This window comes from Bacillus rossius, chromosome 12 (assembly GCF_032445375.1).
Source record: "Bacillus rossius redtenbacheri isolate Brsri chromosome 12, Brsri_v3, whole genome shotgun sequence".
NCBI lineage: Eukaryota > Metazoa > Arthropoda > Insecta > Phasmatodea > Bacillidae > Bacillus > Bacillus rossius.
The window spans coordinates 42,944,158-42,962,882 of record NC_086339.1 but is presented as its reverse complement, the minus strand read 5'-3'; the positions used below and the strand labels follow the sequence as shown (position 1 = coordinate 42,962,882).

The window sequence follows — 18,725 nt, the reverse complement described above, 5'->3', positions numbered from 1 at the left end:
GTAACGCGCTCGATGAGGTGAAGAATACCATTGCAGGATATTGACGTCGTTGTCGGATGCGTACCATCCGCTTTTGTAAGCATGCCTCTTATACGTAGAAATGACTGTGAAGGTAAAGTACAAATATCATGGTGCTGTACAGCAATGCGTACTTCCGATGGAAGTGCGTACGGTCCGAGCAGGAAAGGCTGGTACTCGTGCAATTCCATTTTCGTAATGCTGTCATCAAAAATGACCGGATCTTCCACGTTGAGGATTTCGTATTCCATATTTATTCGGCACTTGTCCAATACTAAGAAGATACTTGATGTTGTCAGGTGTTAATGCACCGATGTCTGGTAGAGAACTGTTCTTATTCACGTCAATACGACTTCTTTTATAACTGTTCGGTGTTACGAACTTTATGCCCATCGCTTCAAGTGCAGCCGTAATGTAATTTCTTCGTCTTGAAAATTCACCAATCGTCCTCGCTGGTCAACGATTCTGACGACGACTTCGTGTGCGCACTTCACGACGACTGGAACGTAAATGATACTTTGCGGTACTTCGACCAGTTTATATCCTGGCGGGACCATCGGCGAAAATTCGTGCAGCATGTTGCTTAGTCTTCCGTTTAGATACGTTCCACTTGCCAAATTACAGTTTATTCTTATGACATTCACAGGCAAAATGTTTACTGCACGCGTAGATTCGTACGTTCTTCCTGCATCATACACCTTTGATTCGAATTCTAACATCGAACCTATGGTCCCAGGTTTCGTAAAGTCGACAATTTCACTGCATGTTAGAATGCTTTTTTGAGTGTTTGGATTTCCACGCAGTTGAAAGTCTACATCCTGCGGTAACATATCCCTGATGTAATTTGCAATGTCGTCAATTTCGTAAGATCCAACAGGTAACTGTATTTCATGAGCGGTCCCATCGCTTTTCAGGAAGCAGATCTTGCAGTTTTCTTCGTCGATATTCGGTATGGCATTATACGTTTGAAAATCTACGAGTCCGATACACCATTCTCCGTCTAAATCCAGAGGCGGGAAATGAACCGCCCGCAGCTCAGATGCGTGACCTGTCAAGGTAAGTGTTATCGACATGACTAATAAATTATCATCACTGCACAGCCTTTAAGTAGTAATTTTTATTTGTCAGCTAAATTATTTTTTTAGTTAAAAAGCGAAGACACAAGTGTCCGCAGTTTGTTTTATTAGGCCTCTGTTCCGTTTCGTAATTGTAGAACAGTGTAGTGGTCCGGCCCAGGTACCGCCTAAGTTCAGGCGGAGGTCTCAAATTACCGAAACTGTCGTAGTAAGTAGCTTTTTTTCCAGACTTTATATACGCTACCCAGTGCGTGCCGCGACCTGCAGTCGTGTCTAAATTAATTATGGCGCGTTCGTTGGTTTTTGGTTTGCTGGGTAAAGTGTCTCGCATAAACACGCCGCAGAAATTTGGTATTTTCAATTTGCGTGCGTACTTTATTAAATCTACGTTGGTGAGCGGTCGTTTCGGCAGAGAACTTAGGATTTTCGTTTCTTTTTCATGCCTCGGCCTGATTTGTGAGGACGTAAGTACAGGCCTGCGCCGTTTTTTTTACCCATGGCAATGGCTTCCATGCTTGCATTATGTCGCTGTGCTTCTTTTAACTGCTTTCGCTCATTCTTCGAAGTGTTGACTGCCCGCACTATACCGCTCGTTGCACCGATGAGACCGCCGAGAGCACCCAATGCAGGCAAAAGCAAAGGAAGAAATCCTCCTATAATCTTCTTGTCGAGAGTCTTTAATTTTTGCTTGACTTTTTGTATGCCTGCTCCAGTCTTGCGTTTGGTCTTGCGTGAGTTAGTCTTTGACTTGATGGAGCTGGCTTGACGAGCACCCAGTCCTAATTTCGTCTTTGCCTTCATGATTTTAGATACGCCCCAGGCCGTGATTTTTTCTCCTAGACCCGCGTGCGTCGATTTACTTATTTCTTCAGCTTCCTGTGCCAATATCTCGTCGGCCCGGTGCCTGGATTCCAGATCCTTGCTGAGCGAGTAGGCAATATCGTGCTGCTTGCACTGATCGTCGAGAGAATTAATGCCCACGTCACCGCGAGCTAACCTTTTCGCTAGTTTAGTGCCGGGGCCGCAAAATCTGTATCCGGGAATGTGTAGCTCGAATGGCAGATTGTTTATCAGCGAGTTCACGAGTCCTGCACCACTGTGTTTTTTGTTCTTACCTCTTCGAGTCATTACGCGCAACTGACCAGAAAGTATAAATGTGTTTGATTTTATACAATTTATTTAGTACAATGCAGGTCGTCAAGCAAGATGTTTGTTTGCCCGTGCGCATTACGCAAAACGATGAAACTATCGGTCGCGAATCGCGACATGGCTTACTGTTGCCTTCTGCTGTACGATGCATAATGGCGGGACCGTCAAACTGTGGCAAGACGTGCGTTCTACTGAGTTTACTGGAGGAGCCAAACGGTCTTCGGTTCGAGAACGTTTACTTGTATTCCAAGTCGTTGCAACAGCCAAAGTACCAGCGCCTAGCAACTGTTCTATGCTCGGTGGAAGGACTGGAGTATTTTCCGTTTAGCGATAATACCGATGTGGTGTCTACCGACGAAGCAAAGCCTAATTCCGTGTTTGTGTTCGACGATGTAATGTGCGAGAAGCAGGGCATTATACAAGAGTACTTTTCCATGGGCAGGCACGCCAAGGTAGACTGCGTATACCTGTGTCAGACGTACAGTAGAATACCCAAACATCTCCTACGAGATAATGCGAATGTTATAGTGCTTTTTCGCATGGACGAACTTAATTTACGTCACGCCTACGACGACCACGTAAACACCGACATGTCGTTTCAGGAATTCAAAGACATGTGTTCCTTGTGTTGGAAAGACGAGCACGGATTCATAGTCATCGTAAAGGACTGGCCTCTATATAAGGGCAGGTACAGACGAGGTTTCGATCAGTTTATCGTCAAACATGAGTCATAGCATTTCGAAATTCGGTCGTAGCAGCAGACATACTGTATGCCCCGACTCTGATATCCGCAAATATATTTCGCTACTGTCTCAAAAAGTAGAAAGTGTGAAAAACGAAATAATAGAGTATCTCGTTGCCATCGACCAGCGTGTGGAAGCCTCGGATTCTCGCATTCGCGACATGATCGAAGTATCGAATGCACAAAGACGTGACGATTTGAGGACTTTTCAAAGTAGTCTGAAAGCATCACTATCTCACTTGTCAACAAATTCAGATTTTGCCACACACAAGAAAGAAGATTCTGCGAAGGAATAAAAAAGTATATAAGGAGGTCTTGCAATAAGTTTTCAGCCAGTACAATGTCGGACCTGGCCAGTGACCTTCATCGAGCTATACAGTCTGTTCGTGAAAAATATTTACTTGCTAGACGAACCAGACTTGCACGTGAGATGGAAAATGAGGAAATATTTAAACCAATCACTAGTCGCCTCGACGAACTTAAAAACAAGGAAGAACCAGCTATCATTGTGAAGACAGAAGTTGAAGATGAAATGCCAACAGTAAAGAAGAGAAAGTATGAACCAGATCGAGAAGAAGAAGACTTAACAAGTACAGAGACCATGCACAAGAAAAAAATACCGAAAAAGGGACATCAAGTGAATGCAATGGTCCGACCATACCTGATATCGTTTACGAGTCGGAATAATGACACGACCTACGGAGTGTACAGAAAACATACTAAGTGGTTCCTCGGTGCTAAAGAAATAGACTTTCTACCAGGAAATATCGTTCGCGTAGAAGAGTTCAAAACGCGCGGGACTCCGGGTCTGTACGAATTGCTGTTTCGCAGGGAGCCTAAAGGATATTCTCACAAAGACTTACAAGAGTACAAAAAACTGCTAGAGCTAACCAATGCACATTTTCGCGATAACGATCCAGATAGTGGTGTATATAAAGACGTAGATCATGAAAAAATCGACATTCTCGCTAATCTCTTCAGTGAACTAACAATACATGGCGAAGGTTTAAAAAAGCTAGAAAGTGGTCAGATATTTGACTATGTATATTGGGACGATCCTAATGAATTAGTTGATCGCCTTAGAATTCTACATGCTTCGCTTAGCGTAGGAAACTATTCGCACATCAACGAAATAGTCTCCATACTTGAAGAACTGAGGGAAGCCGGGTACATACAATGAGTCGAACCGGAATCGCTCACGAACTTCATGCTCCTGCTAGACGAAAATACCTTCGTCGCAAAGTCATAGTTCGTGGAATTGATGATTTATTCCAGGCGGACCTTGTTGAGATGATACCGTATTCCCGATTGAATAAAGGTTTCAAGTACATGTTGACAGTCATCGATGTTTATAGCAAGTTCGCTTGGGCTAGACCTGTCAAATCAAAGACTGCAACTGAAGTAGCCAAGGCCATGAACAATATTTTGCGTGATGGACGTGTACCGTCGCACCTGCAAACGGACCTCGGGAAAGAATTCTACAATGCATCCTTCAAGGCTTTGATGAAGAAGTATGGCATCAAACACTACTCTACATTTAGTAACGTCAAAGCCTCCGTTGTCGAAAGGTTTAACAGAACTTTGCGATCCAAGATGTGGCGGCAGTTCACGGCTAACGGAAATTACAAGTGGCTTGACATCTTGCCGAAACTAATAAACGAGTATAATTCCACGATGCATTCTACCACGAAAATGAAGCCAAAGGACGTAAGGGACAATCGCCTGCTTCGAACAGTTTTCCAACATGAAGAAGAGAGATCCACGAAAGCGTAAAGCTAACGTCGGTGACATTGTGCGAATCTGCAAGCAGAAAGGTATCTTCGAGAAAGGTTTCACTGCGAACTGGAGTCCCGAACTTTTCCGTGTGACACATGTTCGTGAATCAGAGCCTAGGACCTACTACCTCGAAGATTTGGACCACAAACCTATCCGTGGCGGCTTCTATGCCGAAGAGATTCAGCCTATGTTGTATCCTGATATGTACTTGGTGGAGAAGATTATAAAACGAAGAAACGGACTGTCCTACGTCAAGTGGTGGGGCTTTCCACCTCGCTTTAATTCGTGGGTGGCAGATGCAGACATCGAGAAATCCACAAGACTTTAGTTCTATGTCTGTGTATTATTTTTTGTACTTGTAGTAGTGTATTGAATTTATGTAATAAAAGTTTTTAAAAGTACTTGCGGTGTTTTTTATTTTCTCAATCCTGTCACTTTTGTGGTATTTTTTAAATTAAAGTTGTTTTGTATCGGCCAGGGATCGAACCAATGACCTTAGTCGATCTATTCAATCAGAATTCTATTAAGTTAATTTTTTGATGAATTTTGAACTTTTCCCCGAATCTCTAGCATTAAAATTACGGATTTTCAAGATGGTGGCCAAATTTCAAGATGGCGGGTGTCACAGCAATAATAAATGATTACTGCACTCTAGCGGGTAAGAATTAAACTAACATGGCGTCGGTGCACTCTCGCCGCCGATACATTGATGATGGTTTCCAACATCGAAGACAAGATGGCGGACATGACGTCATACTAGATGATGTTATATATGCTTTGAAAAAAGTGGTGGGGGGCAGTCTGTCAGCAGCCACCACAGGGGGAAGGATCGGTCGCCATTTTTAATTTTTTGACCTCGTCGGGTTCGAACCGAGGACTCCGAACTCCGTGTCTAAAAAGTTAAATTTTTATAAATATTTTATTAAAATTTTATTAATTTAATTTTTTTTATAAATTTAAAAAAAATTTCATTAAAATCGGATAATAAATAAAAAAGTTAAAGATGGCGGCCGTAACGGAAATTGCAACGGTGACGTCATAATTCAAAATGGCGGAAAACAAAATCAAGGAATGTTCGAGAAAACAAAATGACGTCATCCAAAATGGCGGATCCAAGATGGCGGATCCAAAATGGCCGCCGGGGTCAAGGTCAAGGTCAAAGGTCAAGGTCATCCAAGATGGCCGCCGTGACGTCACAATCCAAGATGGCGGACAGACAATCACAATCCACACAATCCACATCCTGAATCCTGGCGCAGCTCCGGCTATTATATACTACTGGTGTCAACTATAGGAGCAAATTAAGTTTTTGAAGATGTGACGCAATGTTAGTTTATGCCTTAAATATTATTGTAACTAGCCAAAGACAATGGTACGTAAAGCTTTCTAAATGTAAAACATTAACCAAATATTGTAAAGAATTTTTTCATTTATATTTTTTTGTAATAGTATGGTATGTTTGTGCTTTAAAGGTAAAAATATTTGTAATTGTTAATTTTAATTGTTAGAAATTTTTTATTGTTTTTTAAAATACTGCTTGTCGGTATTTAATAGCATTAAGTTATCTCAACCAGAGATGCCGGTTTAAATCAGGCGGACATCCTAACTGCCTTGAGCTATTATCTTATTCGTGCGAAATATAAACACAAGCAGTGTGTATTTAATGATAACGTAAAGAATAAACAAAAAATTGAAAAAAAAAAATATTTTGGAAATAGTAGGACTACATTTGTCTGAATTCAATAAATGTCACTAAGGAAAAATACAGTCGCAAGTGTTGGAATCCAGCACGTTTTGGTATTTCTTATAAGTTTAATTTTTTTTACCAAAATATTAATATTTAAGTGTATTTGAATGGATAATGTTGACCTGTCTTTATAGCGTTTCATAAAATTATGCTAAGGGGAAAATGTAATAAAATTGGCTTATTGGGACATTACGATTGACGACAGCGAACGAACATTTGCAACGAATCACGAACAAAGATCAGAGAAATTGGTAAAGAAAATTGCCAAATCCAATTTACATTTTTACCCATTTTAATCGTGAAGTGATTTGGGGATATCTTTGAGGACATAAATCAGAAAACGTGTGCCGGTGTTCGCACCTGGGTGCCTGCACACGGCGATACCTCTCTTGGCAAGGTTTTGTTGACAACATTTAGTCATCGAGTGCATCCGAAGAGATTCTCGCTGGCGGTGACGGCGAACTTTTGAAACCAGTGTGCGAACACGGTCATCCCTTACCACATCACTGCGGTGGATGCCACGGATAATCTTAACGTCCCCGTGGCAGGGTGATTCTGCACGGGCGTCCCACTGCCTTCCGCGGTATGATGTGAAGGGATGATGCAACAACCAGTCCTGGAGCCGGGGAGGAAAGTTCCCGAAACTTAAATATTCCTGAACATGCTGCACTCTAAAAAAAATTTTGTACTTTTACAAGGGAAATTCTTGGAAACCCTGTTGCCAAGGACATTTCTTGCAAAACTGCAATGCAGAGCCTTGCAAAATCGCACATGGTACAAAGCTATGTCTTGTAGTTTTTCAAGTAATATCCTTGGCAACAGGGTTTCCAAGGATTTTCCTTATAAAATATACAAAAATTTCTTTCAGTGTGGTAATTTCACCCGGGACCTTCGCCACTCCGGTCTTAAGCTTCCACAACTTTACACGTTTACGAATATTTGTAAAGCATGGCTCGTTAGTTACATCGACACGAAAGAGCAAACCACCCCCCATTTACTTACATTATTAACATACTGACTTTTTTTTTTACTACCACATTAGACACTACTTCTTCACATCCATGCCTCGCCCGGGACTCGAACCCAGAACAAATCACGCCGCAAACCGGCGTACATCAGACTTTGCTACATGATTGCACCAACCGGTTTTCATTTCACAGAATGTTTTCCAAGATGTCAAGCTTACTACATTTAATATCATTAACTACACAAACGCTACAGGCCTCTAATACACCTGAATGTGCTAGCGGATGAGAGAGAGAGAGAGAGTGTGTGTGTGTGTTCCAAGGTCATTCCATTGAAGGCCAGCCAGCAAGCTAGCAAGCCGCTGCTCTGGCGCCAGCAATTCAAACGGAATATTGAAGTAACACATTACCACGCGAATCCACGACAATTCTAGATTTATGCTCGCTGCAGAGCCTCCCGTGCCATTGTCGGAGTGCCAGATGAACAGTCGGCGCGTGCCATTGTTCTTCTGTGCAGTCAACCCCCTGTCGCCATCCCCCCACCCCCTTAAGAAAACAACCGCAACCACCGCGCATAGGACAGAGATAGAGCTTTGCCTGCATCTGTTTATACTTTTGTTTACGGTAACGCTTTGAAACGATTCGAATGAAAATAACGTTTAATTCCAGCTTCCAGCTTTCCGAAACAATTTCGCTACGGGACATTCGTTCCATTTTGTTCGATTTCGCTGGAATATCTGCTTGGCCTGTAGAAAATGTTCATGAATAAGAAACTTAGTCATAATAATCCAAAGAATTTAACTTAATTTAAATTTGATTTGCAGAGTCCAAAATCGTGTTTATTTAATATTTTATCTAAGACCAACTTACACAATAAAAGAGCCAACATACTTTTCAGCAACTTTAACTAAAAATATATATATATTCCGTTTGACCTTCAAAGCATAGTCGCAACCACTGATTTTTTTAGATAAATTATACTTCAACGCTTTTAATTACTAAAAATTTCAACTTACGTAGGACGTATATAATTGTTACATTATCACATAAATAAGATTTCATAACTCTATTATGTGCTTAAGTAAAATACGCATTAATAGATTTAGAATATTTGTGCAATAGTAGGTTCTCTTCGTTGGCTTATGTTTTTTTTGTACAAATATATTGCTAAATGCTTAAACAGTTTCAATAGAATGTTTCTTATTAGTTCGTGTTCATAAATAAAAATTAAGTTTTTATCAAATTAGAAATAAATTGACATTTGTAATAATATTTTTTTGTATGCCAATCGTTTACCAACCTTTTATCTCTCCGTGTCGGGGCATCTGCCGAAATGTCGGCACTCGGAGTGTTACACAGGTTCAACTTGTAGAATAATAAAAAATACTATCTTTTTTAAAACCATAATTCAAGTTCTGCTTGTTGATAGGCCAGTTGCTGCAGCAACACCGCACCAAACAACCCGACATCGGTACGCATGATGCGTGTTAGTGAATGTGTAGTAGCTCTTCCCACGCACCGTCTGTTTAGCTCCGTCTGCCTGTACTGCAATTAACTGCTAGTATCTTTTTCTTGTGCGAGAGAAAACACGTAAGAATCGGAAGATGCAATTTTGGTTTCGATATGTTTCGACAAAATATATTTTTTTTACTATACAATATAAGAAGTTATGAAAATTTAAAAAAAATGTAGCCATAGATGTAATAAAGTCGGGTATTGGTGAGTTTTGACTATGTAATAATTCAAGACAAAAAAATTTTAATCATAAATAATAAAAAAATATTAAAAATTACCCTAAAAATAAAAAATAAAATCTGTTTGGTAGTTTTAAAATGATTCTTTATCTTTAAAGGTGTCGGGGGACCACTAAGTAAACAAAATGGTTAGCCACTAAAATACTAAATCATTAGCAGTTGTCAATCCTAAAACCTAAGCCTAAGTTATTTATCTAGTATTAAATTATCTTCCGAAAAATTCGGCTCACAGACACAAATATACACGTTCGTTCTTCTCACACGGCTCAGCCCGTGTTTGGCTCGCTCACTCCGTGACGTCACGACCCCAGCACCGCTCACCGCGGTTACAGCAGACCACAACGTCTGCCCCACTCCGACAGCGCGAGTGCCTGCTGAGCTGAGCCATTACTAGTTAACTAAGTACCTCTGTTGGTATGTAGAAAATGGTATACCAGGAAAGGGTGTGAAGTAGGGACTGGAAAAATTCGCTGTTTCAATGACCTTCAGAGACTACACAGTCCTCAGTATACTCGGGAAAATAACGCCTGTTCATTGGCTGTTGACTTGCGAGTTGCCTCAACTGGTTTGCCTGTGATACGATACTTTTTTGGTTTGAGTGATTCCCATTGGCCCAGAGTCGTCCAGATGAGCAGTGAACCAGTAACAAAAGCAGCTTAAAGGTATATGTACTTGTATTTTAGCGTATCGCGAAATGAATCCCCGGAATTTTCCGGTCTCTAGTGTGAAGTGCCTGGGTCTTGGTATATGCCGCTCTGTACAGTTCTGCTCTATTTTTGACTGTTTGTTGGGAATCATGCCTGGCTCTGGAGTGTCTTTACCGATCACCCTGGTTGATGAAACCATCCTTGTCATCCGCTTTAAATTGTGTACTTGGAGGGGGTTTGTAGTGTCATTCATCTCTCGGGCTCGGTTGTGGTTTTCCTACCCGGATCGACAAGTTAGTTGGTTGAAGCCTGTCTGGTGGCAGACCCTGGTGGTCACCAGTTTCCGAAGTCAGTACGTACTGGTGGGGTCTTGGCCTGCTGGGTGGCGGAAACCTGAGGCTAACTTCCTGTGAAACTCTGTCCACTGACTTGCGCAGGCAGTTGGCGGTCCGCTGGTCGGACAGAGCGGAGGGGACCTGTTTTCCTTGTCTAGTTCAGATGTCGGGCTCTGGATTGTAAGATCTGTAAGACGACTCCTATTCTACCCTAAAAGGGCGCAGACAGGAGGGGAGGGGGTGGGTAAGCCGGTCTTCGGGCCGGCAAACAGTGTTGGTATGTAGAAAGAATGTGGAAAAGTACTTTATATTAGCTGATTCGGGCACAATGAATTTCCTATGGGACTATGGCTTGTTGACTTGCCAATCGTGAGGATTCGTTATGTATGTTGGCCGTGTTTGTCTATCGATACCTATGAATCGGGACCCAGGCTTCCATCTTGGATGACGCAACGTCCACCATTTTATTTTTCGCCATTTTGGAAATATGTAGTAAGTTTGCAAGACATTCCATAAAATAAAATAAAATAATTAATAATTGTGATTGTTTTGTTTCGATACTGATGGAGCCAAAAATGTTTATTCTGGATAAAAAAAATGTATTTAGTAAATTATGTTAAAAATCCTAAAATTTTCTTAAATTTCTCATCTTCCAAGCTGCTATCATCCATCTTCACCGTCATCTTGGAAATTCAAAATAATTAACCTATATTTCGAAAAACAAAAAAAAAATCATTAAAAAAAATGCTTATTATGTAATGATTGACTCGTTTCGTTTTCATTGTTTCGATTCTCGGCCACTCATTGTTTAAAAAAATTTAAATAATTTTCAAAATTATTTTTCCCATTACCTTTCTTAAAGTTTATAAAGGATTCTCTCTACGAAAAACTACTTTATATAATATAGCTGTACGATCAAATAAATACGTTATCGCTGTGCCTTCAATGGACGTCTAAATATTCAATACTTAGAACATTCCAACCAGGACATGCACAATTTTAGACGTATGGATCAAGGGTCTTCGGGCCAAGAGCCCTTCTTTGTCTAAACTTGTTATATAATTCAAACAAATATAAGATATTACAAGCAGACAAGACAAAGTCTCCGAACTATTAGACCTAAAGTATCGATTAAAACATTTACAAGCAATGGAACGTTTTACACTTACTTAAAGGACGAAGAATCCCAGCAAAATGTTTTATCAAGATTACAAAGTTATCGAAACTGTTAAAAATTCAGAGATTATTACATACTTGACTACGCCCATTTAACAAAACATATTCAAAAAATAAAAGGACACGCAATGCACATACTAGACATGAAATGCACACATCGGACATCGGACATGCAACAGACACACTGGACTAGCAATGCACATACCAGACATGCAATGTAAACACTGAACACGCAATGGATACGCAATTCACACTGTGGACATGCACAGGACACATATTTAGCAAAAAAACACACACCCTGGAGACACAGTTGCTAGAACTCTGTCTTAGTTATAAATCCGATTTCGAGAAATAAAACAATCATTAATGAAATAAAAAATATATTTTTTTTTTAATTTTATACACATTCGGTTAAAACAAGTCACTGCCAATAGCAGTCTTAGACTATCGACCAAAAGTTTAAGATTTTCCCATGACGAATAATTCTTCTCTTTTGCTGCCATCAACTTCCCGGAACTTTTTTTTTATATCTCAGAGGTCTATTCTTTTAACACCATCTTCTGAGTCACTTTCGTCCCAGAGATGACAGACATCTAAGCTTTCTTCCTCTCCCTTCAGAGTCTGGCATCGGTGAGTGGCGCCTTTTAGGAATCGTCCCAACCTCTTCTTTCTTCTAATCGTGGATTCTTGTGATCCCGATTGTATAAATACACCATATGCCTCGAAATTGTAATTTTTTTTTCCACTTTAGAGAGAGAGAATGGTTTACACATTCGTAATTATACAAGTTTTGTAAATTAAAAGGCCACTTTGAGTTATAGGCATGTAGGTAGTCTATATCGAACGTTATATTCCGCGTGATTATTATATTTTGAGAAAAAAATATTGGAAACACGCGTAAACCAATTTTAATATATATATATATATATATATATATATATATATCGCATTCGTTAACCCTTCGCCACGTGTATAGAGAGAAGGATTTTAGCATGCGACATTATAAACAGTTATTGTATATTTTGTATAAATGCGTAACTTGAACATCCCAAGCCCGGTTTATATTCCAAAACGTTTTAAACCTATTCATTTTCGATTGCACTGGATTTTTCAAAGTGTCGTTCCAATTTATATCACGTATTCCTGTCAAAAAATTATATTTTTTTACGACGTTGAAATATTGCTACATTTTTCTTTCTTTGCCCAGATTATCGGAGTTAGTTAATGATAAACTTTTTCTCTATAATAGTTTGCTACAATTTTAAATCAAACTGAAAATAATATAAATGTAATGTCTGCTTGTGGTTTTCGTATTATAAATTATTTAATATTTTTCTTGTTCGTAAAGTATATAACTTATCGTAGTCAAAAATTAATTTTATTTGTGTGTGTCCTCTGTCTGCACGAAATATTTTAACACAAAATTTTCTGAAGTTAATTACTTGAAACTCAATCATAGTTAAGTTGTAACCCTAGTGATAATAAGTTTTTATAAAGTGGTGATAAAATAAAGTTTAAGCAGAAAATATTTTTTCTATTCCAGTACATTAATTAACATAGATCATTATGACGCGGAGTTATAAGTATCTATTTTTAGGTAGATTTCGAAGAAAGATTACCTATTAAAGCTGTTACCAGGGTGCGACTTTCGTAAATGTATATATATTATCTATTGTATACATAAACATTTGTTTTAGGTATTTGAACCACGAAACTAAATATAATATATATTATTTATATATAATTACGATGGACACGATAACTGCAGGAATTTGAAACAGATAACTTCAAAACTGATACATAAAATAAAGTAATGGAAAATCTCGTTCGATTTCGTTATTGAGCAAAATCCGAACTAAGACCTGCAGATAGAAGCAGATAAAAGTGTGGCAAATATAGCTTCTTATTGATTGACCAAACAATCTCAAGTCATTTAATTAGCAATAAAATAACAACTTAAAAAGCGCAAAAATTAGAAATTATTAGGAAGAAAATCTATTTTATTGATGGTAACTATCAATTTTATTATAGCACCGATTCTGTTTTTAGTAAAGATACAAATGATGCATGCACTCAATTTCCCTGCTGAGTTCCTCAGTGTGCAAACTCCAGCCGGTATGCCACCTCATGATTGGTTGCTTAAGAAAAATGTCATCATCATGTTGCTGAGGAACTTGAACCCTAAAAAAGGACGTTTCAATGGAACTTGGTTCATTGCGGAAGAGATTGGACGAAATTTGATAAGAGCAAAACTCCTTTCAAAATGCAATAACAATGTTATAGATCTAATTCCTAGGATTCTACTTGTTACAACCGACACTTCATTAACGTTCATATTAAAACGTCGCCTATTTCTGATAGTTCCAGCTTACGCTATATAGACATTAAACAAGGCACAATGCTAATCATTTTATTTCAATGGTATTAATTTAAGATCAAACTATCTTCACACTGCCAATAGTATGTGGCTTTGTCACGATGAAGAGTTGCAAGTCAAGTGAAGATGTATATTGAATCAAATCTACAGCAAGGAAGATTATTGAACGACCAGAGACAATTAACACGGAATGTAGTTTTTCAAGAGGTACTTAATTCAAACAATTTTTTTTAAATATGTTTTTTTTTTATGATTTCATGTACAATAAAAATAATTTTCTTTTGCACAATAATAAAAGTAATTGAATTTTTAAAAAATATTTCGGGTTTATTAAATTAAGGTGTTGCTTACTTATTCATCATTTTTCAACCGGTGCCTTAGGCGCCTTAAAATTATTTACTATTAAATAGTAAATAAAAGCTTTGCGGTGGAAAATAAGGATTTACAGGATACGAATTAAAAATATATTGTTTGGCAAAAAAACAAAACCATTTTATTCATTCATTTTTGCCTAAATTTACTGTTTATTTAAAAAAACTATTGGTAAATTTACATACAAATAAGTTAAAGTACAAATCTGCCTAATCAAAGCAATCGTAATCTCCCACTTGGGATAGTTGGTTTTACTTAAACACAAATTTTAAAAAATGACGAACATCTAACATTCAATAAAACAAACATCAGTGGATGCTTCGTTTCCGCATCCGATTTGTATTAATTAAAAAATGTACAGTGTGGAAAATCATAGCACAGATTTATTTGTTTTAAAATATGTCATTTAGGTTGTCATCAATTTAAAAAAAGGATCAAGTTTATATTTGAAAATATAAAAAAATTATGTCAAAAACATTTGGCACGTTCTAATAAGTTGGCGGTCTTTTGAATGAAAAAATAATGTCGAATAAAGATATCGTTCTTATTAGTTGTATTTAGGTAATAAGTTTTTCATATAATTTATCCCTGGTTTTAAATTTTCTTGTTCTATATTCCGTTGCAATCAGGATGAATATACGTGGAAATAATAAAACTGTGTTTAATGGCTTCTTTGCTGTACGAAGATTGCTCTTGTGAGTTCATGTTCAAAACGTATTCTCTAATAACTTGTAATAGTGCGAAGAATGCTTTGAAATTAATTAATAATTTAATTAAAGAAGCAACAGGAAAATGTTTGCGAGTTATATAATTGTACTTTACTGATTTGTTACAAGAATGTTTTTACATGTTATGGCAGCTTGTATAAGTGATTCTTCCCCAAATATGTAATAACATTTCATTCAATGTTAATTCATATTTTTTTTCTTCTCCGCGCATGGAGCCACATTAGCTTAAGACTATCCAATATATCTTTTCAATTTAGCTGATATGAATAGAAGGTGTTGCTAAATATTGACTCTGGAATAGACTCACTTATTTATTTAAAAAAAAATAAGTGCAAATTTACAATATTACACATGAAATGTTTTTTTATTCGAAATTCATGAAACATCGATCACATACTGTATTGATCCCTTGACATAAACAAAGTAATACGATAACTCCAAAATTTACTCAATGCAATAGTTGCTTCCATCAAACGACATTTCACAAAGTTAAATTAGCATGTCAGCTTTTCCTTTTTTTGGGAACATAAGTCATGTTGGTTTCAAAAGAATTTTAGGCCGGAACAAAAGTTTAGTTGTTAAAAAAATAATAATTTATCTTCGAAAAGGCAGGAATCACAGATTATGTGTATTGATAGTAGGTGTCTCTTAGTATGATGATTTCAGTAAAGTCCAAAATCACTATATGAATAATAATGTTCGCAGGCTTTCACGGTCATTGTGATGAAGTAGCTTGGGTTCTGGGTTGTGGCCGTGTCCTTGGCAAATAGTTCACCGAGTGATTCGGTCGGCATTGCAGTCACCATCATCAGGGAGCAGTTACCTACTGTACCTACAGGCGACTGCATTATTGACCGAAACCGTCGGTGAACTATTTGCCAAGAACACGGCCACAACCCAGAAGCCATGCTACTTCATCAAGACATGACATTAAATGTCTGTGGCTTTAACGTGGACACCTTTAACTGATGGGTTTTCAATCAGGTTGAAGGTTAATAGAACAAACACTGTCTGAGACCAAAATGCAGTCTCCGGGTTGTTGGTGGACCACGCCACGCGCGTCACCGCTCCTCCGGCACGTGCAGGGTCACGTTGTTCTCGCGGCTGGGGCGGTGTCCCAGGAGAGAGGCCGCCTCCTGGCTGCGGACCGCCGCCGCCAGCTCGGCCACCACCTGCGAGCTGCCGTAGCGCATGGAGCTGCGCCGCCGGCCGATGCCCAGCGCCTCCGCCTGCCGGTCCGCCTCCTCCAGCTCCCCTCGGCTCAGGTGGTCCACGATGCCCACCCCCACGCTGTCGCTGATCACGTTCACGATCGTGCGGAACCGCTCGCTGCAACCCACCCCGTCCAACACTGTCTCAACACCAATACAGAGCACGCCCCTGCAACGTCCCTGAACATTCCTACATCGGGGAGACCACGAACTCGCTTGCTGAAACCCACCCCATCCAAAACTGTCTCAACACCAGTACAGAGCACGCCCCTGCAACTTACCTGCACATTCCTACATCGGGGAGACCACGAACTCGCATGCTGAAACCCACCCCATCCAAAACTGTCTCAACACCAGTACAGAGCACGCCCCTGCAACTTACCTGCACATTCCTACATCGGAGAGACCACGAACTCGCTCGCTGAAACCCACCCCATCCAAAACTGTCTCAACACCAGTACAGAGCACGCCCCTGCAACTTACCTGCACATTCCTACATCGGGGAGACCACGAACTCGCTCGCTGAAACCCACCCCGTCCAAAACTGTCTCAACACCAGTACAGAGCACGCCCCTGCAACTTACCTGCACATTCCTATATCGGGGTTACCACGAACTCGCTTGCTGCAACCCACCCCGTCCAACACTGTCTCAACACCAGTACAGAGCACGCCCCAGTGCAGAGCACGCCCCTGCACATTCCTATATCGACGCGCGCGCCGTGACTCTCATATAGCATCCTACATCAAAGGAACACGTCCATACTGGGACGTGTCACTATCTAAATTTTCGGGCACAGGTATATTGGAACTAAAAATAAGTCAGGATAACACATCATTGATGCAATACACAGGACGCTCGCTGTTTAAGGTCTTGAACATGGCAGAATTAAAACATTTTATGTCAGGAAGATATCCATACAGTAGCAAAGAACAGAACAATCTTTAAATAATGCAGACACCAAAACTATTAAATATATCCCATATCATGGAAGACCAACCTTCGTTGGCCTTATACAGAGTGCTGGAGACTTTTAAAAGCACAGACACTGTAATAATAGAAAGATGTCCTACATCAGTGAAGACATGTAAACACTGCAAAACACAGTGCCGTTCGTGTCAAAATTATTGACAACAATGTAACGAAACTTGTTCTATTCGTATTCTCAACAGTGAAATTAATATAAACAGACACATTCAATTAATGCAAAGCCAAAAATTTATGCAAGGAACTATTTCAAATTATTTTTTCAAGAAACTGCCTTAAATAATTTCAAAAACTCTGGAAAGTTTAAATCACGATTTCAAGATGATGTCTGAAAAAGGTACTTCCGAATGCGAGTCAGACATAGTACCACTGCACTACACCACTAAAAAGTAATTTGATATTTTATCATGATATATATTTAATATAAATTTTAACATAAGTTTATGTTATAATTCTCCTTTATTATTTTCATTATTGTTATTTGTCTGACACCTAGTTGGCACTAAGTATTAAGCGATCAATGCGTTAACATGTTAATATTGGAAGAACATTTGGAAATAAATCAGCCAAATCCTAATGTATGAAACCGTTGCAAACTTTAGTATGAGTTATTTCATAAACCATGTAACTTCAAAGTCTGGATGTCTGCACTAGAATTATGTGTCAGTCTTCTTGAATTAGATATGAAATGTTTAGCAATCCTACTATCTTTCCCACTGTTGCTGCTCGGAGAAATGAAAATTAACTTTGTTTCCCGAACTGCCGCTTCCTGTCTGTTGAGGATTGCGAATGAGCATGATTTACTGGTAGATCAGTTTAATTTAACTCGCTTTAATATTTAATGATGCTCAAAAGTATTGCCAATTCTATATGTACCCTAGAACACAGTTTATCTGCCAACCGTTTTTATAAACAAATTCATGTGTTCGTAAACAATAATCGTGTGTAATTGCTTTGAAAGTGACAGATGTCCCATTGTCATCTCGATGCAGATTTATTCAACGAGTCTATATGTGGTTTTACAACCCTGGAGGGTGCAGAAGTGACACAGGCCCTTAAAAAGCCATGGGAAGATGGTTACGCCATTTCATCGCCATCAGGACGCGACAAGAGACTGGCTATGGCGAGAGACCGAGGACAACCATCCTGGCATCAGCACCACCTAATCCTCCCCATGCTCATTCAGCTAACTGCCAGTTGGAGCAAGTTGATTTCCTACGCGATCCACTCGGTATCGCCCATCCCAGTCTATCACTCTCAGTCTAGGTCTCTTCAATCACCCAGACTGTCCGTGTTCTGGTCGAGGATCCAGCCATACAATCTTCACTATCCGTCCAGCTCAGGAAGTGACCATTGGGGAAACCGGTACCTTGAGAACTGCCATTATCGGGACGAGTCTCGTGACAATGATCATGGCAGAGGGATTGTGGTACAGAGACTGAGTGGGGGGAGGAGAGATCGCTGTGCTCCAGCCACTCACATCATCCAGTCGACGGCGATGATGAAGGAGGCGTCGCTGGGCGGCAGGCCGACCGTGTCCAGCACCATCACGAGCACTATGAGGCTGGACTGCGAGTGGTGTGTGGGAGTGTGGTGGAGAGAGTGTGTGGGGGGAGAGATCATTGTGCGCCAGCCACTCACATCATCCAGTCGACGGCGATGATGA

General features: G+C 39.6%; 1 protein-coding gene across 1 annotated transcript; it reads right to left on the bottom strand.

Annotated features, from left to right (window-relative positions):
* Positions 1-14,262: 14,262 nt before the first annotated feature.
* On the bottom strand, positions 14,263-18,707 carry LOC134537879 (excitatory amino acid transporter 4-like). The gene is made up of 2 exons (XM_063378775.1): positions 18,540-18,707; positions 14,263-16,191 (listed from the first exon to the last, which is right to left on the bottom strand). Exons 1-2 carry the CDS (start codon positions 18,680-18,682, stop codon positions 15,924-15,926), a joined length of 411 nt encoding a protein of 136 aa, XP_063234845.1. The 5' UTR covers positions 18,683-18,707; the 3' UTR covers positions 14,263-15,923.
* Positions 18,708-18,725: the final 18 nt, after the last annotated feature.

What these genes read in the sequence shown, in the direction of transcription:
- LOC134537879 (XM_063378775.1), bottom strand. Translation starts at nt 18,682, where the DNA reads ATGATCTCTCCCCCCACACACTCTCTCCACCACACTCCCACACACCAC. An exon ending in ATCGCCGTCGACTGGATGAT is followed by an intron (nt 16,192 to 18,539) that starts GTGAGTGGCTGG and finishes GGTGGGTTGCAG; the next exon opens with CGAGCGGTTCCGCACGATCG.